Consider the following 18,802-nt stretch of genomic DNA (forward strand, 5'->3'; position numbering starts at 1 on the left):
CATCATGTTGAAATCTGTCATGTGTTGCGATATAAATACAGTCTGGTGCAGTCAGTCTCTTCAGTATCAGGTGGGTTTACAGTAAGAGGAATCTTTCACAACATTACATCTGCAAGGAGACGTCCTAGTTGACAATTGCGTAGGGGGCCTACCAGGTGTCAGGTTGTGGGCCCATAAGAAACTGCTTACCGATATTTACGCCAGTGCACTGCACTACTGATCAGCCATAATGGAATCAACTTTAAAATATCGAATGTTATGAGTAGGTAATTATATGTTTTAATAGGAAATATTTAAAAAAAGAAAGATAATACAAACAGACTAATAAGGTACCATTCAGGAGAATTCAGATCAACAACATTAACATTATAGAGTAAATAATTCAATCTCCAAAACCTGAATTAAATTGGAAACCTGTCAAGTATTATGCTGAAACAGTTGGAATACCACCTCTCAAAAAAAGTGGTTCTAAAACCAAATATTAAATCAATGATTTACCAGAAAGCTAAATCTTTAAGCATTTTGTAGTTAATGAAACTATTCTTTGAGATTAGAAAGAAAAGAGCAGATTTCACTCCCCTTTCTTTTCTTTTTTTATGGTAGAGCGATAACAAATTTGAAGTTTGCGTTGATATTTTGATTTGTTAAAGGCTCTGTCAATTTACAAAATTATCTTTGTGTATAAAAAAGTTGTTTTTATTTGGATTTCATGATTTAACCACCTTCTAAACATTCATACACAAATACTGTGCCTCAGGCTATGCCAGGTTCCTGACTACATCATAAACAAAATAAAAGAAAAAAAAAGCCAAATAAAATCACTTCTGCCTTCAGCACAATTCTCTCAACAACTACACAAATTCAATAACGCGGTATGTCGTGAGTTATGCCTCCCGGACTTTTATTAAAAACATGTCTCATGAAAGCCAAGAAAAACGGAGAGTTTGAGAAGATTCATAAGTAAGCAACTGAAGAGTTTACTTGCAAAGCAAAAGGCAACAGAGGAGAAAACACAGTCAGTAAAATAATTCATTACCTGGAACATTGCTTTTTCAAACAAAAATGCTAAAGTCAGAAAGAAAGGGCAAGTAATAAAACAAGCTTCATGTATGAATGTTTTCTTAATATCAAGGTAAGGTAAAGAAATGCCACATTGGTATTTGTTTAACCCTAATTTTTAAGATTCTTACACTACACACAATCTAACACTTACACTTACACTTCTTACACTTACACAATCTAAAACTGAAGGTCTTTGCCAGGAAAACAGTGAAAGGCAAGTTGCTGGCATGCACACAATTAAATAAAGCCATCCACTGTGAAAAGACCTTTTCTGTGCATTTTGACATGAAATTATTTCAGATATAAAAACAGTGGCCTGCTTGTGTCAGATTGTGTGCATGGTTGTGGGCATTTGCATGCATATTCAGGATTGTAACCTCCAGCGGTCATCCTACAGTACTTTTGGCTGCAGTTTCATTAATCACAGTGTAGGTAAAAAGAGGTTGATAAAGTAATTAAATTTAAAAGCCATAAGGCCTCCCTTTGCAGATTAGCCATGACATGTTGACCTTGGCAGCGGAACAGCATTTACAGATGCTAAGCCTTTAAACATGCAAAGTCAAAAAGGTTGTATTACTCTTACATTTAAACACCATGCAGCAGGTGTCTGGAAACAAATGTCAGGTTTTTGTATTTATATCAGCTCTTTACTGAGGAGTATCCAAACTACCTCACCATTTACTTAAATGCATTTTACTAAATTACTATGTAAAAGACCAGCATAAAGTAAAGCGATATAATATAGGAAACATTAGTTGTCAAATTGCTAAAGTTTCCCCAAGGTTTTCTGTTTCACAATTGCTGCTGTGATTATTTTAATCAACTCCAAGTAATTCCACTCAGATTTGAAAATGTAACAAGTATGAAAAGCCATTATCAGTGGAGCCTCAATTCGGTGAGTCACCGTGACAACAGGCAATACGATGCACCTATTTCACCCCACTGGAACTAAAGATTTTAACGAAGAAAAGAGAGATATTACTGATGCAATTTTAGCAGTTTTTCTTGTACTGCAAAAATAAATAGATAAATATAGAATGATCACATGTCACTTATATTATCATTCTAGGTCCTCGTGAAACAGACATGCAATTTTTGTATTTAAAACCTAATGTCTCTAACAGAGCTAGTGAACATTTTTATTTTTTTTTTGCACAAAACTGCAGCAAAAATCAGACTAAATCAGGAAATAAAACAATATGATTGGCTGTAAGGAGAGTGGAGACAGAGGCCACTTTGAATTTACTGAACAAAACCGGCAACCAAACAGGCTAGGTCTAGGGAGAATGTTACTCTGGTAACAGAAACAGAGGTTGAATAAACTCTTTGTGAAACAGAAAACTCAGTTTCCCATATTTCAGGTTTAGAAAACTTAGAGTTTTCCACAAACCTGCTTCGTGAAACGCACCCCTGACCTCTTTGATGTACTCCTTGGTTTTCATGATGTTGTTTTTTGCAATAACCTTTAAAAAGAAACTGTTGCCTAGATTATTTTTGTTAAATTATTATATTTTTATATATTTTTACACTGTGTTTAAATACCAACGCAAAGTTAAAAAAAAGTGCTGAGAACTGCATTGATTTATTTTTAAGCTATATACCACTGTATATCCATTTAACATTTAAATATAGTGAAAATCTTAAATTAAACTGAGTTTGGACTTTGATTTTTGATAAATATTAGATTTTCACCATTATTCCCACCAGTAGCAGTACAGTATTCATTATGTTTGCCATTTATTTGGCTGCTGCGGGTGGCGGTGGAAGTTATTTTTAGGTACAGATGAAAAAATAAACATCAAAATAATTTCCTGAAACGGTAGTGTGTTCAGCCCTGTGGCAGAAAGATGTGAGACTTGCTCCAGGTATTGTTCCAGGTTGAGGTTGTGCATGAGTAACCACATTTTATGTAGCCTATAAAGAGCATATAATAAGAGGTTGGAAATGTGGAACAAATTAACCTTTTTCTCTGGGGTTGGAGATTTTCAACATACATTGCGTGGCTTTAATATTTTTACAGATTACAAATCACAAACCAGCAACCTTTGATGTATCTCCAGGACCTACTCTAACCACTATCCAGCCACTCCTAACTATAGACCATTTCCAAAAAAAAAAAAGGAATATCATGGAAGAGATATTTTATTTCTTGAATTACATTCCAAAACTCAAACTTTCATGGATTATAGATTGAGAGCCCACAATTTAAAGACGCTCTCAAATGTGCGCTCAGTTTGTCACCCCACAGTAATATGTTTTATTAATTACTCATCCAAAATTGGATGATTAAAAACACAAATAAACATATAATAGTATGTGTCAAAAGTAATTAAAAATCATTTGTGTTTTCTGCCCTTAGACACTGGGTGTTTGTTTGCTAGGGGTGCTGAAACCATGCAAGTATTCTTTTTCCATTCAACAGTTTTAAAGAACTCAATACACTAAATATTATATTTTCATTCTGATTTATAATTCTGGGGGGGGATCAGTAAAAGCTCTTTGCTTGTGTGACTCATGTTCAATTAGGAAGCAGAGGAGAGTAGCACAGCTCTCTCTGACTGCAAACATAAGCTGCAGCTGGTCCATCTGAGTCCTGCAGTGTTTTGGAGGAGGAAGGGGATCCTTCCTTGCTCAGCAAACTCACTGTTTGCTGAGCAAACTAACAACAATCAGTGCTTTCATGTGTCGTCGCCAAAGTCTTTTTGGACACTTACGTTACAACTCATGAAAAAATACCTTGATTGTTGCTTGTCGCTTTTTTGAAAAGAAAAAAAAAAACTAATTAGAGGGGTCTAAAACATTAAATAGGCCTGATTTTGTATCTTTGTACAAATGAGCAGTGTTGTGGGCGTGGCTGAAAAAAAACCCAACAACCGTAGTGTAAAGGATCTTTGAGAAGTGGTCTTTAGTTAAGGTACCGGTACTATGATTTAGGTTGACTGATAGTTGTAATTATCTGAATCAAAATAAAGTTTGCCATATACTCCTCAAGAACCATGAAATTTGTTCTTGATCTCAAGGTGACAAAAACAAGAAAATTATTTGTTTTGCCTCTGAGTATTCATACTCAAAAAGAAGTTAAGCAGCCATCCCTCTATAACACGCATCAGTGAAACTTCATTTAGAGTGGGCACGGGAGGGAGGTACACAAATTGTACTAGGATAATTGTGTACTCCCCCACTAGGATAATTTATAGAGGAAAACCTGCAAGTGAGCAGAAGTTTGACTGCTGAAACCACTAGTCAAACCATGCAGTTGTAGTGTAAATTTGAGGCATCTCTGCTTTTTCAACAAAACAGACCCATCAAGATCCTATCCAATCAAAAAGCAGTTTCCTTCAAGAAAAGAGTTCTGCCCAGATGTTGAGATCAAGCAGCGAGATCCCTCAAGACAGTGCTAAGAAAACAAAAATAATAACAAAGTGAGAACAAATGTCTCTGTTCTAGTTGAGAATAAAGCTGCCTTTAGCCTTTAGCAAATCTAAATTAATTTGAACTAATTCTTTTTTAATACATTAATATTTTTTGATAATTTAAAAGGTATTTTTCACATTTTTAAAGGAACATTAATTCATTCAATTGCACATATTTTAGTGTATATCAATTTTTTTCTTGTTTATGAATAAATGGTATTTAATTCTGTGATGCTATATTTATTTATTCTATGAGAGAGACACTTTTATGCATTTCAGGATATATTGTTGTAATTTTTCGTTGAATTATACACAATTTTTTCTAACATGTATACATTATCTGCTTTAAGTGCTGGTGTTAATGGTGTTGTCGGGGCTTAGAACAGAAAACTAAATATTCAGACAGACAGACAGTACAATATCTCAGAAAAGCGTTATTTAAAAACGACAAATCTGCAGTGAACAGCTCATGCGTCTAAGGTAGGAACCTCTGCAAGAAGAAAAAAAAAGGTTAATGACCACGTCAATCTGGCAGAGGAAGATTATGAAGGTTTGAGTCACTAACCTGGTCTTGATGTTCAGTCCATGCCCAGAGGACAAGGTAGATTCCAGCTGGTCGGCTGACAAATGCTGCCCAGAGAGTCCCAGACGATGAAGCCTTGAAGACTGAAGAACATGGAGGAGATCAGATCTGAGCAGACAAAGGAAGGCAGGATATTCCAGAGGGCTAAGCCAAGCCAGTATTGAAAAGGTTCACAGGAGTTTGGGCCTGAAGATCAGAGATCCAAACCGGAGGGAAATCCAAGACGGTGTAAGGAAGCAGGGTTCGGTAAACAGGCAGAATGGGAACAGTCAGGCTCAGAGGTCCAGAGGCAGTAAGGGTCAGGATGAGGCAATTAGAAACAATAATATTCACTAGAAGACTCTTAGCAAGGGCTTGAATAATCGGACACTGATGAATCAAAGAAGGAAGGTTAAATAGAGACTAGAGCAGGTGAGATAGGTGTGAACTGTAATGAGAAACTGGTCGGAGCTAGGCAGGTGGATGGAATTATCAATCAAGCTAGTCATTAGCGCCAAGATCATGACAGGATTTGTCTTTTAAAAAAACTTTGAAAGACTTAAAAAAAAAACAATTTTTTTCAGTCAGCATTTAAAATTTTGTAATGATTTCTATTATTTTTGTATTTTATTTTGTTGTTATTATGAGCAAAAGAACTGAACTTACTTTATATATTTTATGGTATGATTAAATAATTGTCACACATTGTATAAGCTTAAATGCTACAACTGAAGCACTCAGTACTAAAGAGACCTTTACAATCAAATTTTCCTAAAGGACAATTTTATACTTTAATCTGAGTAAATTTTGTTGAGGTATTTTTTTTGTGGGAGAAATATTGTATTTGAACATGTGTGGAGAGTTGTGTATCTGTATCTCGATTTGTGTGTGTGCAGCGGGTTTTGAAAATGTGTAAATAAATGCACAAACATGTATTCAGATTTACAAATGTGTACCAAGATCGGCAAATGTGTAGATCAATATGTAGGTACATACAGAGACACTTATGTCTTGAGTGTTTTCGCTTCAAGACCGAGAAATACAGACAAATCATTGGTTACAAGTCAAGCATTTTCTCACACATTTCCACAATTTCTTACACATTTTTAAATCCACAAGTCGAGATACAGACATACAACTATCCAAACATGCAAATCATTTTACAATATTGCTCCAATATTTTTTTTCCCACCTTTGCAAATTATGTGCAGTAAACATAACTTCTGAATTGTAACTTCTTTTCCTCTGAAATGGTACTTGCTATCTATACCTGCACCATTCCATGGCCTCTTTCAACGACTTAATAATGTTTTTTGTTGTCAAATTGTCTACTTGCATCATGTTTTAGTGCTTTCCCTCCAGACACCCTGATACATATTTGGCATTTGCAAAGAAGAACCAGCACATTCAATGAGACACACTTCTTCAGTCAAATAGGGAAGATGAGTCATCTGCTGGTGTATTTAATTATGACCATTTAAGCATGCTACAATATATGTTTCACATTCTCCCTGCTTTTTCTAAGCAGTTTTCCCTCTGTTCTCCATTATTTCTCATCTACATGGAAAGATCAAGTTTTTAAAAGCTTGAACCACTTTTCACCTTCTCGTATGATATGCATTTAGCATTTGAAGGAACATTAGCAGAGTATATAAAATACATACTGACATAACAAAATGCACACATCTACAGTAATGGGAATATTTTCCTTTTATAGATGATGTTGGCAGTGGTACAGTAATTCCATCCATTTTGTCATGCTTAATCCCAGTTGGGGTCATGAGGGGTGCTAGTGCCTATCTCGAGCTGTCAATGGGCGAGAGGCGGGGTACACCCTGGACAGGTTGCCAGTCTATCACAGGGCAACACAAAGACAAACAGGACAAACAAACATTTGCGAACACACTCACACCTTAGGAGAATTTTTAGAGAAGCCAATTAACCCAACAGTCCTGTTTTTGGACTGTGGAAGGAAGCTGGAGTACCTGGAGAGAACCCACGCATACAAAGGGAGAACATGCAAACTCCATGCAGAAAGGAATCAAACCAGTAAATATTCCCCACTCTATATAATGATTTAGATACTTAAGGGTTAGAGCGGACGTTCGGGCACATGCTTGTATGAGCTATAATAACAGCAACTTTTAAACGTGTGCATGAGGACAAATAGGCTTGCGCATGCTCTTGCACACATTTAATAGGCCTTCTCTCTTGGGAGTGGGTACAGGCTTGTGCATGTGCCCTTTTTTTGTAAAGTGGAGAGGGCGGGTTAAAGTATTCGTGAAAATCTCGCACAATACCTGTAATGGTCTTGCTCAGGGACCCAGAGAGGCAGACCGTGGGAGTGAGTGGGACTTTAACTCAGAAGCTCCAGGACTCAAGCGCATTGCTGTAACCACTAGGCCTTAAAATAAAGGAAACGGAAATAACAGTTTCAGGATCATATCTTAAAACATCTGCTGTTTTGACTTATGTTTAAACATCTGTTTAGTGTTTTATATTTAGTTTTTTGCCTTCCTTGATTAACCAAATTACCTGACTCTCACTTTAGTTTGGGTTTAACATGCATTAAGCTATATCTAAATACAAAACTGAGAATAGCATAAATTAACTAGGAGGTCCCAAAGCAAATCACTTTGGTAGTTTAGATAGATCTAAGTGTATTCAGACCTGTTTATTGTTTTTATCTAATGTATCTTAAAACTGTTAGAAGTAGACAAACTCAAAACAGCAATATGTGACTATGCTGCCACAAGTGCGTTACAAAGTTTGTGTTATCAATTTGCAGGTTTTCTGTCTCCTCATTCAAATGCCACAAAAGTAGTTAAAGGACATACGATAATTTAATTTAATTTTATCAGACAAAAGTAAAAAAAATAAGCTCATAATATCTGAATGTTTTGCAAACTGTAATTTAATGATTCATATGGCTATGGCTTCTTCTTTACTGAGTGTGAATATATTTGATATTTATTTCCTTGGGGTAATTCGTGCAATTTGTTGTATAACAACATTTTTATCTATAGAGTATACCTTCTTTACTGTCAATAAACTGCTGTTATTTGGAGATCTTGATAATATGGAAAACTTATCCTTGGGCTTCAGTATTCTCAAGACTAACATGTATGGAAACACTTTCACCTACGGGGTACAGTACTTTGGACTGAAAAAATATCATCTTGGAAACTAGCCAAACTACTTGATGAAAACTAGTGGTTCCATGTGGAGAACATGGAAACTTCACACAGAAAGCCTGCAGCCAAAAGCTTAAACCAGAACCTTTTGACCTACTCATGGTTAGACGACAGTGCTGACCTCTCCTTGCTGCCTCAAAATTAAATAAAACACAAAACTTCATATGAATTCCAGCTCTAAATGCTATTATTAAACAGCAGAGGCTACATTTTTTGTGTATTTGATCATTTTCGAACTATTCTTCTTTTTTGTCTGTTTTGTTTTAGGGGAAACCCCATACCATTAGATAATCAGCATCCTTGAAAATGATTTTGTCATCAAGCTAGAAACGCTCAAATGTTGTAAATATGTAGACTCACAGCAATGCCTCAGTTCTATGAGATTTCTTAAGGTAAAAGTCTTTATCAGTATCATAGCTTAAAGTCTTTCTTGTAGTGAGCTCATTTGGGAAATAAGCTTTCCAAATTAAAAATTCACTGTTGACATACCAGGGTTGTGGGTTTAGGCAATCTGTATTCATCGCTAATCATCCACTGCAGCTCTCGACCATGAATTGAAAATTTTTAACAATTAGGCCTTAGATATCTGGGGATTACATTTCAGAGTAAAACATAAAGAAAGATTGGGCCTGTAATGAGAAGCAAAAGAATATCACTCAGAAAAATAATGAAGCAACACACCAATACAAACCCCCTTGGTAACTTTTAACAATAACTATATTAGTTGCTGTACTTTATTCAAAGTTGTTTTTTCTTTCTTTTTTTATGACCCCCAGCCTTTAGCATGTTTAAAAGTAATAAAGGACTAGTTTAAGCCTAAAGACTCAGATCATTAAACAAATTAGTACCTAATTAGTTTATTTCAAAAACTGAGTGACACTCGGTTTCAGGAAAATTGACGCCATCATAACAGAAAGACAAAAAGTTAGGTTTATCTTACCGTTACAATAAACATTTCCAAACCTACAAATGACCCACTTAACAATCACTCACTGTTAATATGAAATGATTAAATTGAAACAGTNTATATATATATATATATATATATATATATATATATATATATATATATATATATATATATATATATATATATTCTGTGTAAAATTGTATATAAAGGTTAATGGTAAATAAAGGTGTCTGTCATCAGGGTCGACTATTACATAATCAGAATTGTTACCAGGGATTTTATGAGGGTTTTGTTTTCTCTAACTAAATCTCAGTTTTCTACAGATTATTTGGTTAATAATAATAATAATATTATTAATAATAATAATAATAATAATAATAACAATAATAATAATAATTGAAATTTGAGTCTTACTTAATCTCACATTGGTGAAATTTACCTCTGCATTTAACCCATCCCCTAGGGGAGCAGTGGGCTGCCATGGTGGGGTGCCCAGCGAGACATTTCCAAAGGCATATTATGCCTTTTTCATCAATAAAATTCAATATTATAACATCCTTAGTAAAATAGCAAAACGAAAATTTATAAACAACAACAACCAGAAATCAAATATTCCCCAGTGAGCCAAAATGCACAGAAAAACATCCAGAAGATTTAAAAAAAAAAAAAAAAAAAAATTGTCAGTTTGTGTGGAAAATGCAGCTTTGAGCTTTTTGAAGCAATTTATGAAAGAATCAGTTTTAATGTATTTCACCTTTATATATATATATATATATATATTTGTATGACTGTAAATGTACTTCTGTCGTGTGTGTGTTTGTATGCACACTGGCAGTTTCCTTTTTCCCAATTAGCTATGACACAGCTGTGCTTTCTCCTCCTCATCTGCTCCTCGGTGGGTTTCAGTTGAACAAAAATCCACTTTAGTTACTACAACATTGCCTCCAAAGCTCCAAAGTCATCAATATCAATGTTTGATCTTCCACAGCTGCAACCTCATATGTAGAAAAAAGCAGATTGCAGACATACAAAGGAATGGGGGTATCAAATAACAAAACGCGAGTCACAACTCACATCCTGCTCTGTTGATGCATGGCTATGTGATGTACCACAGCATAGTGATGTGGTACCTCTTTGAAGTAAGCAAGACCCCTTAAAATATTCTCCTTATGTAACTGTCCCTGTTGCAAGGCCACACAAGGCTGTGTGAGACGCAGCATATTCGTGGGTGCAATCCCGAATAGGAGTGCCCACATCCCCTTGTGCGTGTATACAGTAGGCATGCATTTGTGTGCTGGTGATATCCCCCTCTCTCTTCTGTGAATTATGCAGACCAGAATGAGGGTGCACGAGGGGAAGATAAGGCAGTTACATGGCTTTTGAATTAGAATAGACAAACAGGCAGCATAAAATACAAGTATATGTGAACCAGAAAGGGAGAGAGTGGATAAAAAGGTGGATGGCTGCCGAAGGGAAAATTTGATAAAAAAATAAAGAGAGCAGAAGAGAGCAGGACAGCTTGATGTTGGGAACATTGCTTGATCTCAGTGGGGCCCCTAAAGAGGGGTGACAGAAATGAACTTTATGGCTTACACGCCTTTTAGAAATTTCACTTGAGTAATGGGAACTAAAATGCATACAGTAGAGGAGATTAGAATTTGAAATAGCTTTGAGCAAAATCCTTTTATTTAAGTTTCAAATGCTATTAATGCACTATGCTTTAATGTTACTTATAATTAGTGATTTAACTTCTGTACTTCTGCCATAAACTAAAGCTTCAAAAGATTCAGAAATGTGTCATAAACTAGAAAGAAAACCTTGAAAATATAATCTTTAGGTGTTGTAAAGCCTTATCTTGAAGAATCATATTTAAGCCACTTCTGATTTCTCTGAAATATTTATTATGATGATCTTTCAGAAGAACAACCTCAGGATCATTTCTCAAATGTTTTAAGAAATCTCTTTAGAGTATTTTTAAATAATAATAGTTATTATTGATTATTTATTTTTCATAAATAAAATAAAATGTTCATGTTTATTTGATTTATCACTCCATCAGTGGCATACTAATAATATATATTTTTAATTAACACTATTGTATACTGGTTTAATATTATTTACACATATTTTGGCATTTATTGTGTGATTCAGGGAATTATATCATGGTCATATAAAACCCTTCCCACTTCTGTCATGGACTGTTCTCTCTCCTGTCCTCTGGTAAGAAGTTTTGTTTCTTAGAAAAAAAGATCCTCTTCACCTTATACACCTCTGTTACAACTCTAAGCTGTGTCGCATACAGAAGTACGCAGATGACACAGCCATTGTGGGGTGTATTAGGGACAACAGAGAGGAGGAGTCTGGTGGGGGCCACCTGTTGCCGCACCAACCACCTTGAGCTCAACATCAAGACGAAGGAGCTGGTCATAGCCACCCTCTGCAGACTGCCTTCACCACTCAGAGTGGTGATCAGTGGAAGATTGCTCCTCCCCAAATGCAGGACCAACAGACTGCTGAAGTCCTTTGTTCCTCAAACCATCAAGCTGTAGAACTCCTCACTTGGGGAAAGGAGTAGGTGATAGGGGGAGGGACAAGGGTCAGCAACCCCCTCCTTGGACCTCTTCTGCAAAACATGACCTATTGTCAGTCGTGCAATATTCTTCTCTCTCACTTTGTAATAACTAGTGTTGCACAGATGCCATTTTTTGGCCCCGATACCGATACCCGATACCTGGCTGTGCAGTATCGGCCGATACCGATACCATAATAATATAAAATAATTGCCATCATGGCTTTGTCAAGCTGCTGCCTACCTTTGTGAAGCAGGAAAAAATCTAATACAAAGTGAATCCAGTAGAACTTTTTATAGCCTACCAGGAGTGGGTGACAATAGTTGAATAAGCTTATGGCTCTCAAAATGATATCGGTGCCCTATTTGTTGGTACTCGCAGATACCGATACCATTTTAGGGCAGTATCGGGGCCCCGTCCGATACTGGTATCGATATCGGTGCAACACTAGTAATAACACATGCCAACTACTGTGTAGCCAGTGTTATATAGTACTTTTTTATAAGGTTAGTAAATCTCTGCAGTACAAGTGCAATAATCCAAGTCAACTACCGTGTAGTCTGTATAATTTTTACTTATTTATATGGTCTGTACATTTCTGCAGTGCAAGTACAATAATCCAAGTCAATTTCTGCGCAGTCTTCCCTTAACTCTCTACTGTGCAGGTATTTGTATATCTAAAGGAAAATATTACAGGACATTACAACCTTTTATGCGTTTTTTGTTTTATATGCACTCTTTTTAATTTTCTGTTTTACTTTGATCTTAAATGGCATCTTGCTTTAACTTAGCCCTTTGTAGTCTATATAAGTCTATATAAGGAACCAGAGTTTCCCTGAGGAGTATTCCCAAGGCATAAATAAAGCTGTGTCTAAGTCTGAGTTATGCACTCATGTGGTACCATTGTCTTAAAGTGGACAGTTTCTCCTTTTCCTCTTAAACATTTAAGTTTTATCAAAAATATGTATTATTTCTGTCACAAAGCAATGTTTAAATGCAAATTTTTCATGTTCAGATTGAAATGTATTCAGATTAGAAAAACAAAAGCTAGCGTGTGGATTTGAGCAGTGGTTACTGCGCACGACCCATGTACGGAGGCCTTAGACCTCGACGCGCACGACCCAGGTTCGAATCTGGCCTGTGGTCCTTTGCTGCATGTCTGTCCCTCAAACATACCCCCTTTCCTGTCAGCCTACTGTCAGAAAAACAAGCCACTAGTGCCGTACAAACTCAAAAAATAAAAACAATCAAATCGCACCGTTTATACAGACATAAATACTTGGAACAAAAACAGCTCATTAGACTAAATATGAATTATGTAAACATGTTGATCAGAATACTCTATTAGCATCTTACAGGAATCTGGTCATTTTAAGCTGAAATATGTGACGTTGCATGCTCAGCTTGACTCATTCAGAATAACTTGATCCTGCATTTACATGCATGCTAATCATAGTGTCAATCGGCAAAAAAAAAAACTCAATCCTCTTGTGATCAGATAATTGAAACTAACAATTTTGCATGAAACTCTTTTAGTCCCAGTGGCCATTTATTGCAGTTACTGCAATTGATGAGACTCTCTTGTAATAACAACATCTGAAAGAATACCTTTCTAATTTATAATCTTTCTATTTACCTTAGTGTTTTAACAGTAAAACAGGTATTTTATTTTTATCTTATTGCTGCAAATACAAAACAAAAAAACAACATTATCAACAGATTCATTCTTGGAGAATAAATGACATCTTTATTTTTCAATCTGCATCTTTAAACATTTGGATTTCTATTTCTTTTTCATTCTATCTCTTCTACATTCTTCGCTCCCTAAAACATCTCTTGTTTCTCATCCTTTGTTTCCTATGTGCAGGGATTGGCCAGGGCGTACCCGTTGTGGCTCTTATCGTGGAGGGAGGCCCTAATGTGATCTCCATAGTGCTGGAATACCTCAGGGACACTCCTCCGGTCCCTGTGGTCGTGTGTGATGGCAGCGGGAGGGCCTCAGATATCTTGGCCTTTGGTCACAAATACTCAGAGGAGGGAGGGTATGCACTCACATCTGTACATATAGCATTATTACTAGGATAAATCGTTTAAAGTTGGACTTATTGTTACAGGGATAAATCAGTTTTACAATTTTTTTGTGATAATTACCATATTCACCACATTTGGAGTAGATTAATAATTTGCTTCCTGTTGCAGTTTATACTGAGCTATTTATTTACACATACAGTAAAGGTAATTAAACATCATTCACATATAATTCATAACTATATTTTATCAATTTTATTTCTGAAATAAACTAACAATGGTAGCTTCTTATATTTAATCACATAACATTAATTTAACATCTCACTTTAGACTCATATTCCCACTCAACCCCGGTTTCATTTAGTGATGAATCAATTTAGTATTGATGTCTTTCCACAGCCAACTATCTGACGCTGCTAACACAAACTTCCTATCTTTCTCACTCCTCTCTCTGTAGCATAATTAATGAGTCCCTCAGAGACCAGCTGCTGGTGACCATCCAGAAGACCTTCACCTACAGCCGCACACAGGCCCAACATCTGTTTATCATCCTCATGGAGTGCATGAAGAAAAAGGAACTGGTTAGTTGTTCTTTTTCAAGTCAGGCTCTTTACATGTAAGCACATGCAGAACCTTGCTCCTTACAAACACAATTACAGGACCTTGTACATGCATATTCATGCAAGCAGATGCAGTAAAAGCAGTCTAACAACCTGTGCTTAAATGGAATAATAAGCACAAGCAAAGTCTGACACACATCAGGTCATCAAACATTAACCTGCAAACGCTACTGTCCCTGATGACTTAAACATTATAGTGTGGTGGATGAATATACCAATGCATAACAAAGTAAGGTGTACAAATTAAGCTTACTGATCATGAAACTTAGTCTAAAGCTGTTATCATAATGTCTTTTGTGTATGTTAAGCAGATGTAAATGCATTCAGATGACAGTTGAGATAAATTTCACCTGTACCTTGACTCCCTGTGGCAATAATTTACTCAAAACAGAACATGTGGTCATGTTGCTCATTTAGTAAAAGGTGTATTATGGCAGGGGGGTAACTCAGATCCTTCAGGGCTATTTCAGTTTACAATTTGGTTCTCATGTTACATGTTTAATACATTTGACATGGATTTTTTTCTGCTCAAACACATGATTTGTTGCTTTAACATCATCAACTGGCTTTCACTGGGTTTTTATAGGTTCGAAATAAGGGAGAAAAAGACAGGAAACACAGCTTTCAACATTTTTTATCAATAATTATCACTCCACTGACTGATTACTTTGTAGAAGCACTTAAACTACAGTTGTAAATCTTACATCTAGACATAACAACAAATTTACATTTTGCTTTGTAAAATACTTTATTAGTAATGATACAGATTTTTAACCTTTTTATTTTCTGCCAGTCTAACATTTTAAGTAATATACTAAAACATATATCCATGTAAAAAAGTTGGGTAAGCATCACCTCAGTGTTTAAATATTAATATAACAAATACATGAAATAAACACAATGACAACGCATTAACTTTAAATGAAGCCTGTTTTTAAGAGCATTAAACCTAAACACTGCAAACTTAACTTTAAACATACCAGAACACTGCAGTGATGCATACTGTATAGTTTTCTATCACACCCACATGCAGCATTCTTCTTGTACAGATAACATGATTCCTTCTTTATGGTACAGAAAATGCCTGCAGCTGTCGCTGTGTCTTCACTCTGCAGCAATATTAATGTATACGCTGCTTTTTGCCTTTTACACAGGCGTGTTGTAATTCAAGTGTTTTGGAAATAATTTGCTTGCTCAGGGACATTTAGTAATGTTGGCTGATTGTGGCATTTATCTGTTAATAAGCTACAAATACAAAACCTCAACATTTTCCTTAAAAGGGAATGTTTCAATACAATGCATAGCTGGATTCCTCTAAAGGCTCTAAAAGAATAATGCATGTATTTAAAAAAATATGATATTCGAGCTGTACATGACTTACAGTCTTTACCGTTATCAATTTTAGGTCAGTGCGTCTCTTTTGTGGTTCTGCTTTTTTATCAGTAATATCTCATAATCCCAGAAACAAAGCACACAAAATACGTCAAGCTACAGTTTTACAGATAGTCAATTTTGTGTTACTTGAATTGGTCATAGCTGTGCAGCATGTAAATGTACAGATTTCACCCTCTGTTGGATCCCAGTGACTGTCGGATGCTCAAGCTGACAGAGCTTCTGAAGTACATATACAAGAGCAGGAGAACAGCGGAGCGTGAATCATTGAGCAGGAGCAGCTGTGAGCTCAGATAATCTGATACTGTTTTTTTTCTGCGCAAAACAAGAATGTAACCAATGTCATTGAAATTGATTCTTAGGAAATCCATTATTAACATCAGTGATGCATAGCCTGGTGAAGTTAGAACATTCAACACACAACTCTATTTAAAAGTTATTTATTCATAGCGATAATGGAATTAATATAGTTTTAGAGCACATCTATTCATATCTCATTCCAAAGGCCAAAATCCAAACAGCAGGCCCAGTTATAGGGATACCTACTGTTAATATTTTAATTGATACAGTACCAATGCCCAGGATCAGGGATCTGGTGTTGGTACTCAACAGTGGCTATTTTTGATACCATGCTAAAATCATTTTGAACATGAAGAAGATAAAGGTGATTATCCAGGTGCCTCACCAAAGTTTAATGGCTGCAGATGATGAACGGCTAAAGGAAGGCAGGCATTACAACTGCATGGTATGCAGGAGTTTAAGCTATAGATCTGTGCCCTATTCAGCCTTGATTGCATTGTTTATTTACTGTTCCAATGGCTTCTGATGTTACCATGCACTTCTGTATGGAAAGTTTCCCACTCTTCCACTCCCTTCATGTAGTAAAGATGCATTTAGGTACCGAAAGATGCTGATGTTTTTCCATGAATAGGTACTAGGTAATACTGATGAAATAGGATTGTTATTTATAAAATTACTGAAGTGGGTGCTCATTCCTGTACAGTACAATAATCTGACTGTAAATCAAATCTAGTCACAACAAAAAGTCAAGAATATAAACCACACATCTGTTCTTCAGATGCACAGTATATTGCATGCACAAGGATGGTCAAGGTGTGTAAATGATTAGACATATTCAGCCGTCATTATCTCTTGACCTTTAGGTTTTAAATAAATATCGTTTTTAAGTATTGGTATTGGAGCACAAAATACAATGTTAAATCCTCCTGTTCTGGTATGATACAAGCTCAGAAGCTCAGAACCAAGGTAAGAAAAAAATGCTCTGGCATCCCTTTGGCAGGTAATTCTATAACTTTTTCAGAAAGCATATGCTTTGCATATGTTTTAAAAGTTGTGGCTTATTTGGAGTGGAGAAATCTAAGAATTTGCTACATGAACACAGTTTTTTTGTCCTCCACTACTGCGCCTGTGTCACACCTTGACGATTTAGACACCGTATGCCTGACATATGGAAAATCTGGCAAAAATGCTGGCATACATTGGATAAGTTATGCGTATGTTTTGTATGAGTTATGAGCACCCTGAAGTATGCTGAAGCACGCTGAAACACTAGCGCACATCGACATATGGTGAGTACATTGAGAAATTTTGAGCATACTCACAATTTCCCAACGTATGCCAGCATGCTCATATGTGGAGCATAAGTTACAGGTAAGTCATCTGATCATTGAAATAAGTTAAGTGTAAGTTACTCAAGTCATGGTGTCTAGCTTATGCAAAACCTATGCGTAACTTGTGCATAACCTATGCGTAACTTGTGCATAACCTATGCGTAACTTATCAAGAACTTATCTCCAAAGCATATCAACGTATTTGACGTGTTCCAGATGACGCTAAACATTTTTCCAATGTATAGCTGCCATATAAACAAATTTCCCAGCAGACATAACGCGGAATCTGCTGCGACTGCAAACCTTTCTTTTTCTTTCTTTCTTTCTTTTTTTTTTGGCAGGCGATAATCAGCAGCTAGGTTAATACCACAATCAAATAAATCTTTTTAGTCAGGTCGGTCACCTTCGGGCGCATTGCTGTTCCCCTCAGGACACTGGCTTGTGCATTATTTTATGGGAATTACGCTGCCGCGCATTATGCATAAGTTCGCCTTGTTGGATATGCTCTGGACTCGTTATGGATACGCCATGAATATGGCCAAAGTAAAAAAAGATACATAGAAAGTTCAGTGTATGCCAGCGTTTTAGGAGATTCTGGGACGTCAGGAATACACTGTCTACATTGCTAAGGTGTAACAGGGCCCAAAGCAAGGTCATTACTGTTCTTTTAAGCTTTTGTTAAATTCATTTAGAAACAAATCGTTGCAGATGACTTTATTTAACAAGGGGCATTTACTTGAAACTTCTCACAAAACAACTTTTGATAGTGTTCACGAGTTAAATTTAATAAGACAGATTAAGTAATGTCCATCACTGATAATTCCTTAGGACTTGTTTCACTGTTTTAAATTTTATAGTTTATATATTTTTATTGATCTTTCCTTATCACCGGAATAACAACTAGATGAAAAAATGAGAAGAACAACCTGGCAATGTTTTTACATGAAGTCCCCTTGCATTTTTATCTTGGCTTTGTTTTTTAAATATTAGAGGATCCCAAAGTTTCCAGAACAGATGGGATATATAATCTCTCCAGAGTATTCTAGGCATTCAAAGAAGTCTCTTTCCATTTCGTTGTGCTCAGAAAATCTCCAAAGTGAGATCAGATGATCAGATACCCAAACCCCCTCAACTGACTCCTTTTGATGCAGAGGCCAGGCCAGCTGGCAGCTGAGTACATATATGCACATATGTATGTATGCATGTACAGTGGTTAAGGAAAGTATTCAGACCCGTTTACATTTTTCAATTTTTGTTTCATTTTATCCATTTGTTTCAATGTCTGCAATGAAACAAAGAGTGAAAAATTTAAAGGGCTGTGAATACTTTCCGTACCCACGGCAATTCTCAGGCAGGCAGGGATTGACTTTTAAAAAGCATGTGCACGAGGAGAAATGGGCTTGTTTATTTATTAGGCGTT

General features: G+C 36.0%; 1 protein-coding gene across 6 annotated transcripts in view; it reads left to right on the plus strand.

Annotated features, from left to right (window-relative positions):
• LOC107100450 (transient receptor potential cation channel subfamily M member 3-like) overlaps nucleotides 1-18,802 on the plus strand; it is a 185,399-nt gene that overhangs the window by 117,522 nt on the left and 49,075 nt on the right. For all 6 annotated transcript variants that reach the window (XM_015398925.1, XM_015398927.1, XM_015398929.1 and 3 more), the window contains exons 7-8: nucleotides 13,579-13,753; nucleotides 14,197-14,320. In XM_015398925.1, the coding sequence (XP_015254411.1) occupies nucleotides 13,579-13,753; nucleotides 14,197-14,320 (299 nt within the window). The remainder of the gene's footprint in view (nucleotides 1-13,578; nucleotides 13,754-14,196; nucleotides 14,321-18,802) is intronic.

The sequence above is a fragment of the Cyprinodon variegatus genome, unplaced genomic scaffold, assembly GCF_000732505.1.
Source record: "Cyprinodon variegatus isolate N-32 unplaced genomic scaffold, C_variegatus-1.0 Scaffold973, whole genome shotgun sequence".
Taxonomy (NCBI): domain Eukaryota; kingdom Metazoa; phylum Chordata; class Actinopteri; order Cyprinodontiformes; family Cyprinodontidae; genus Cyprinodon; species Cyprinodon variegatus.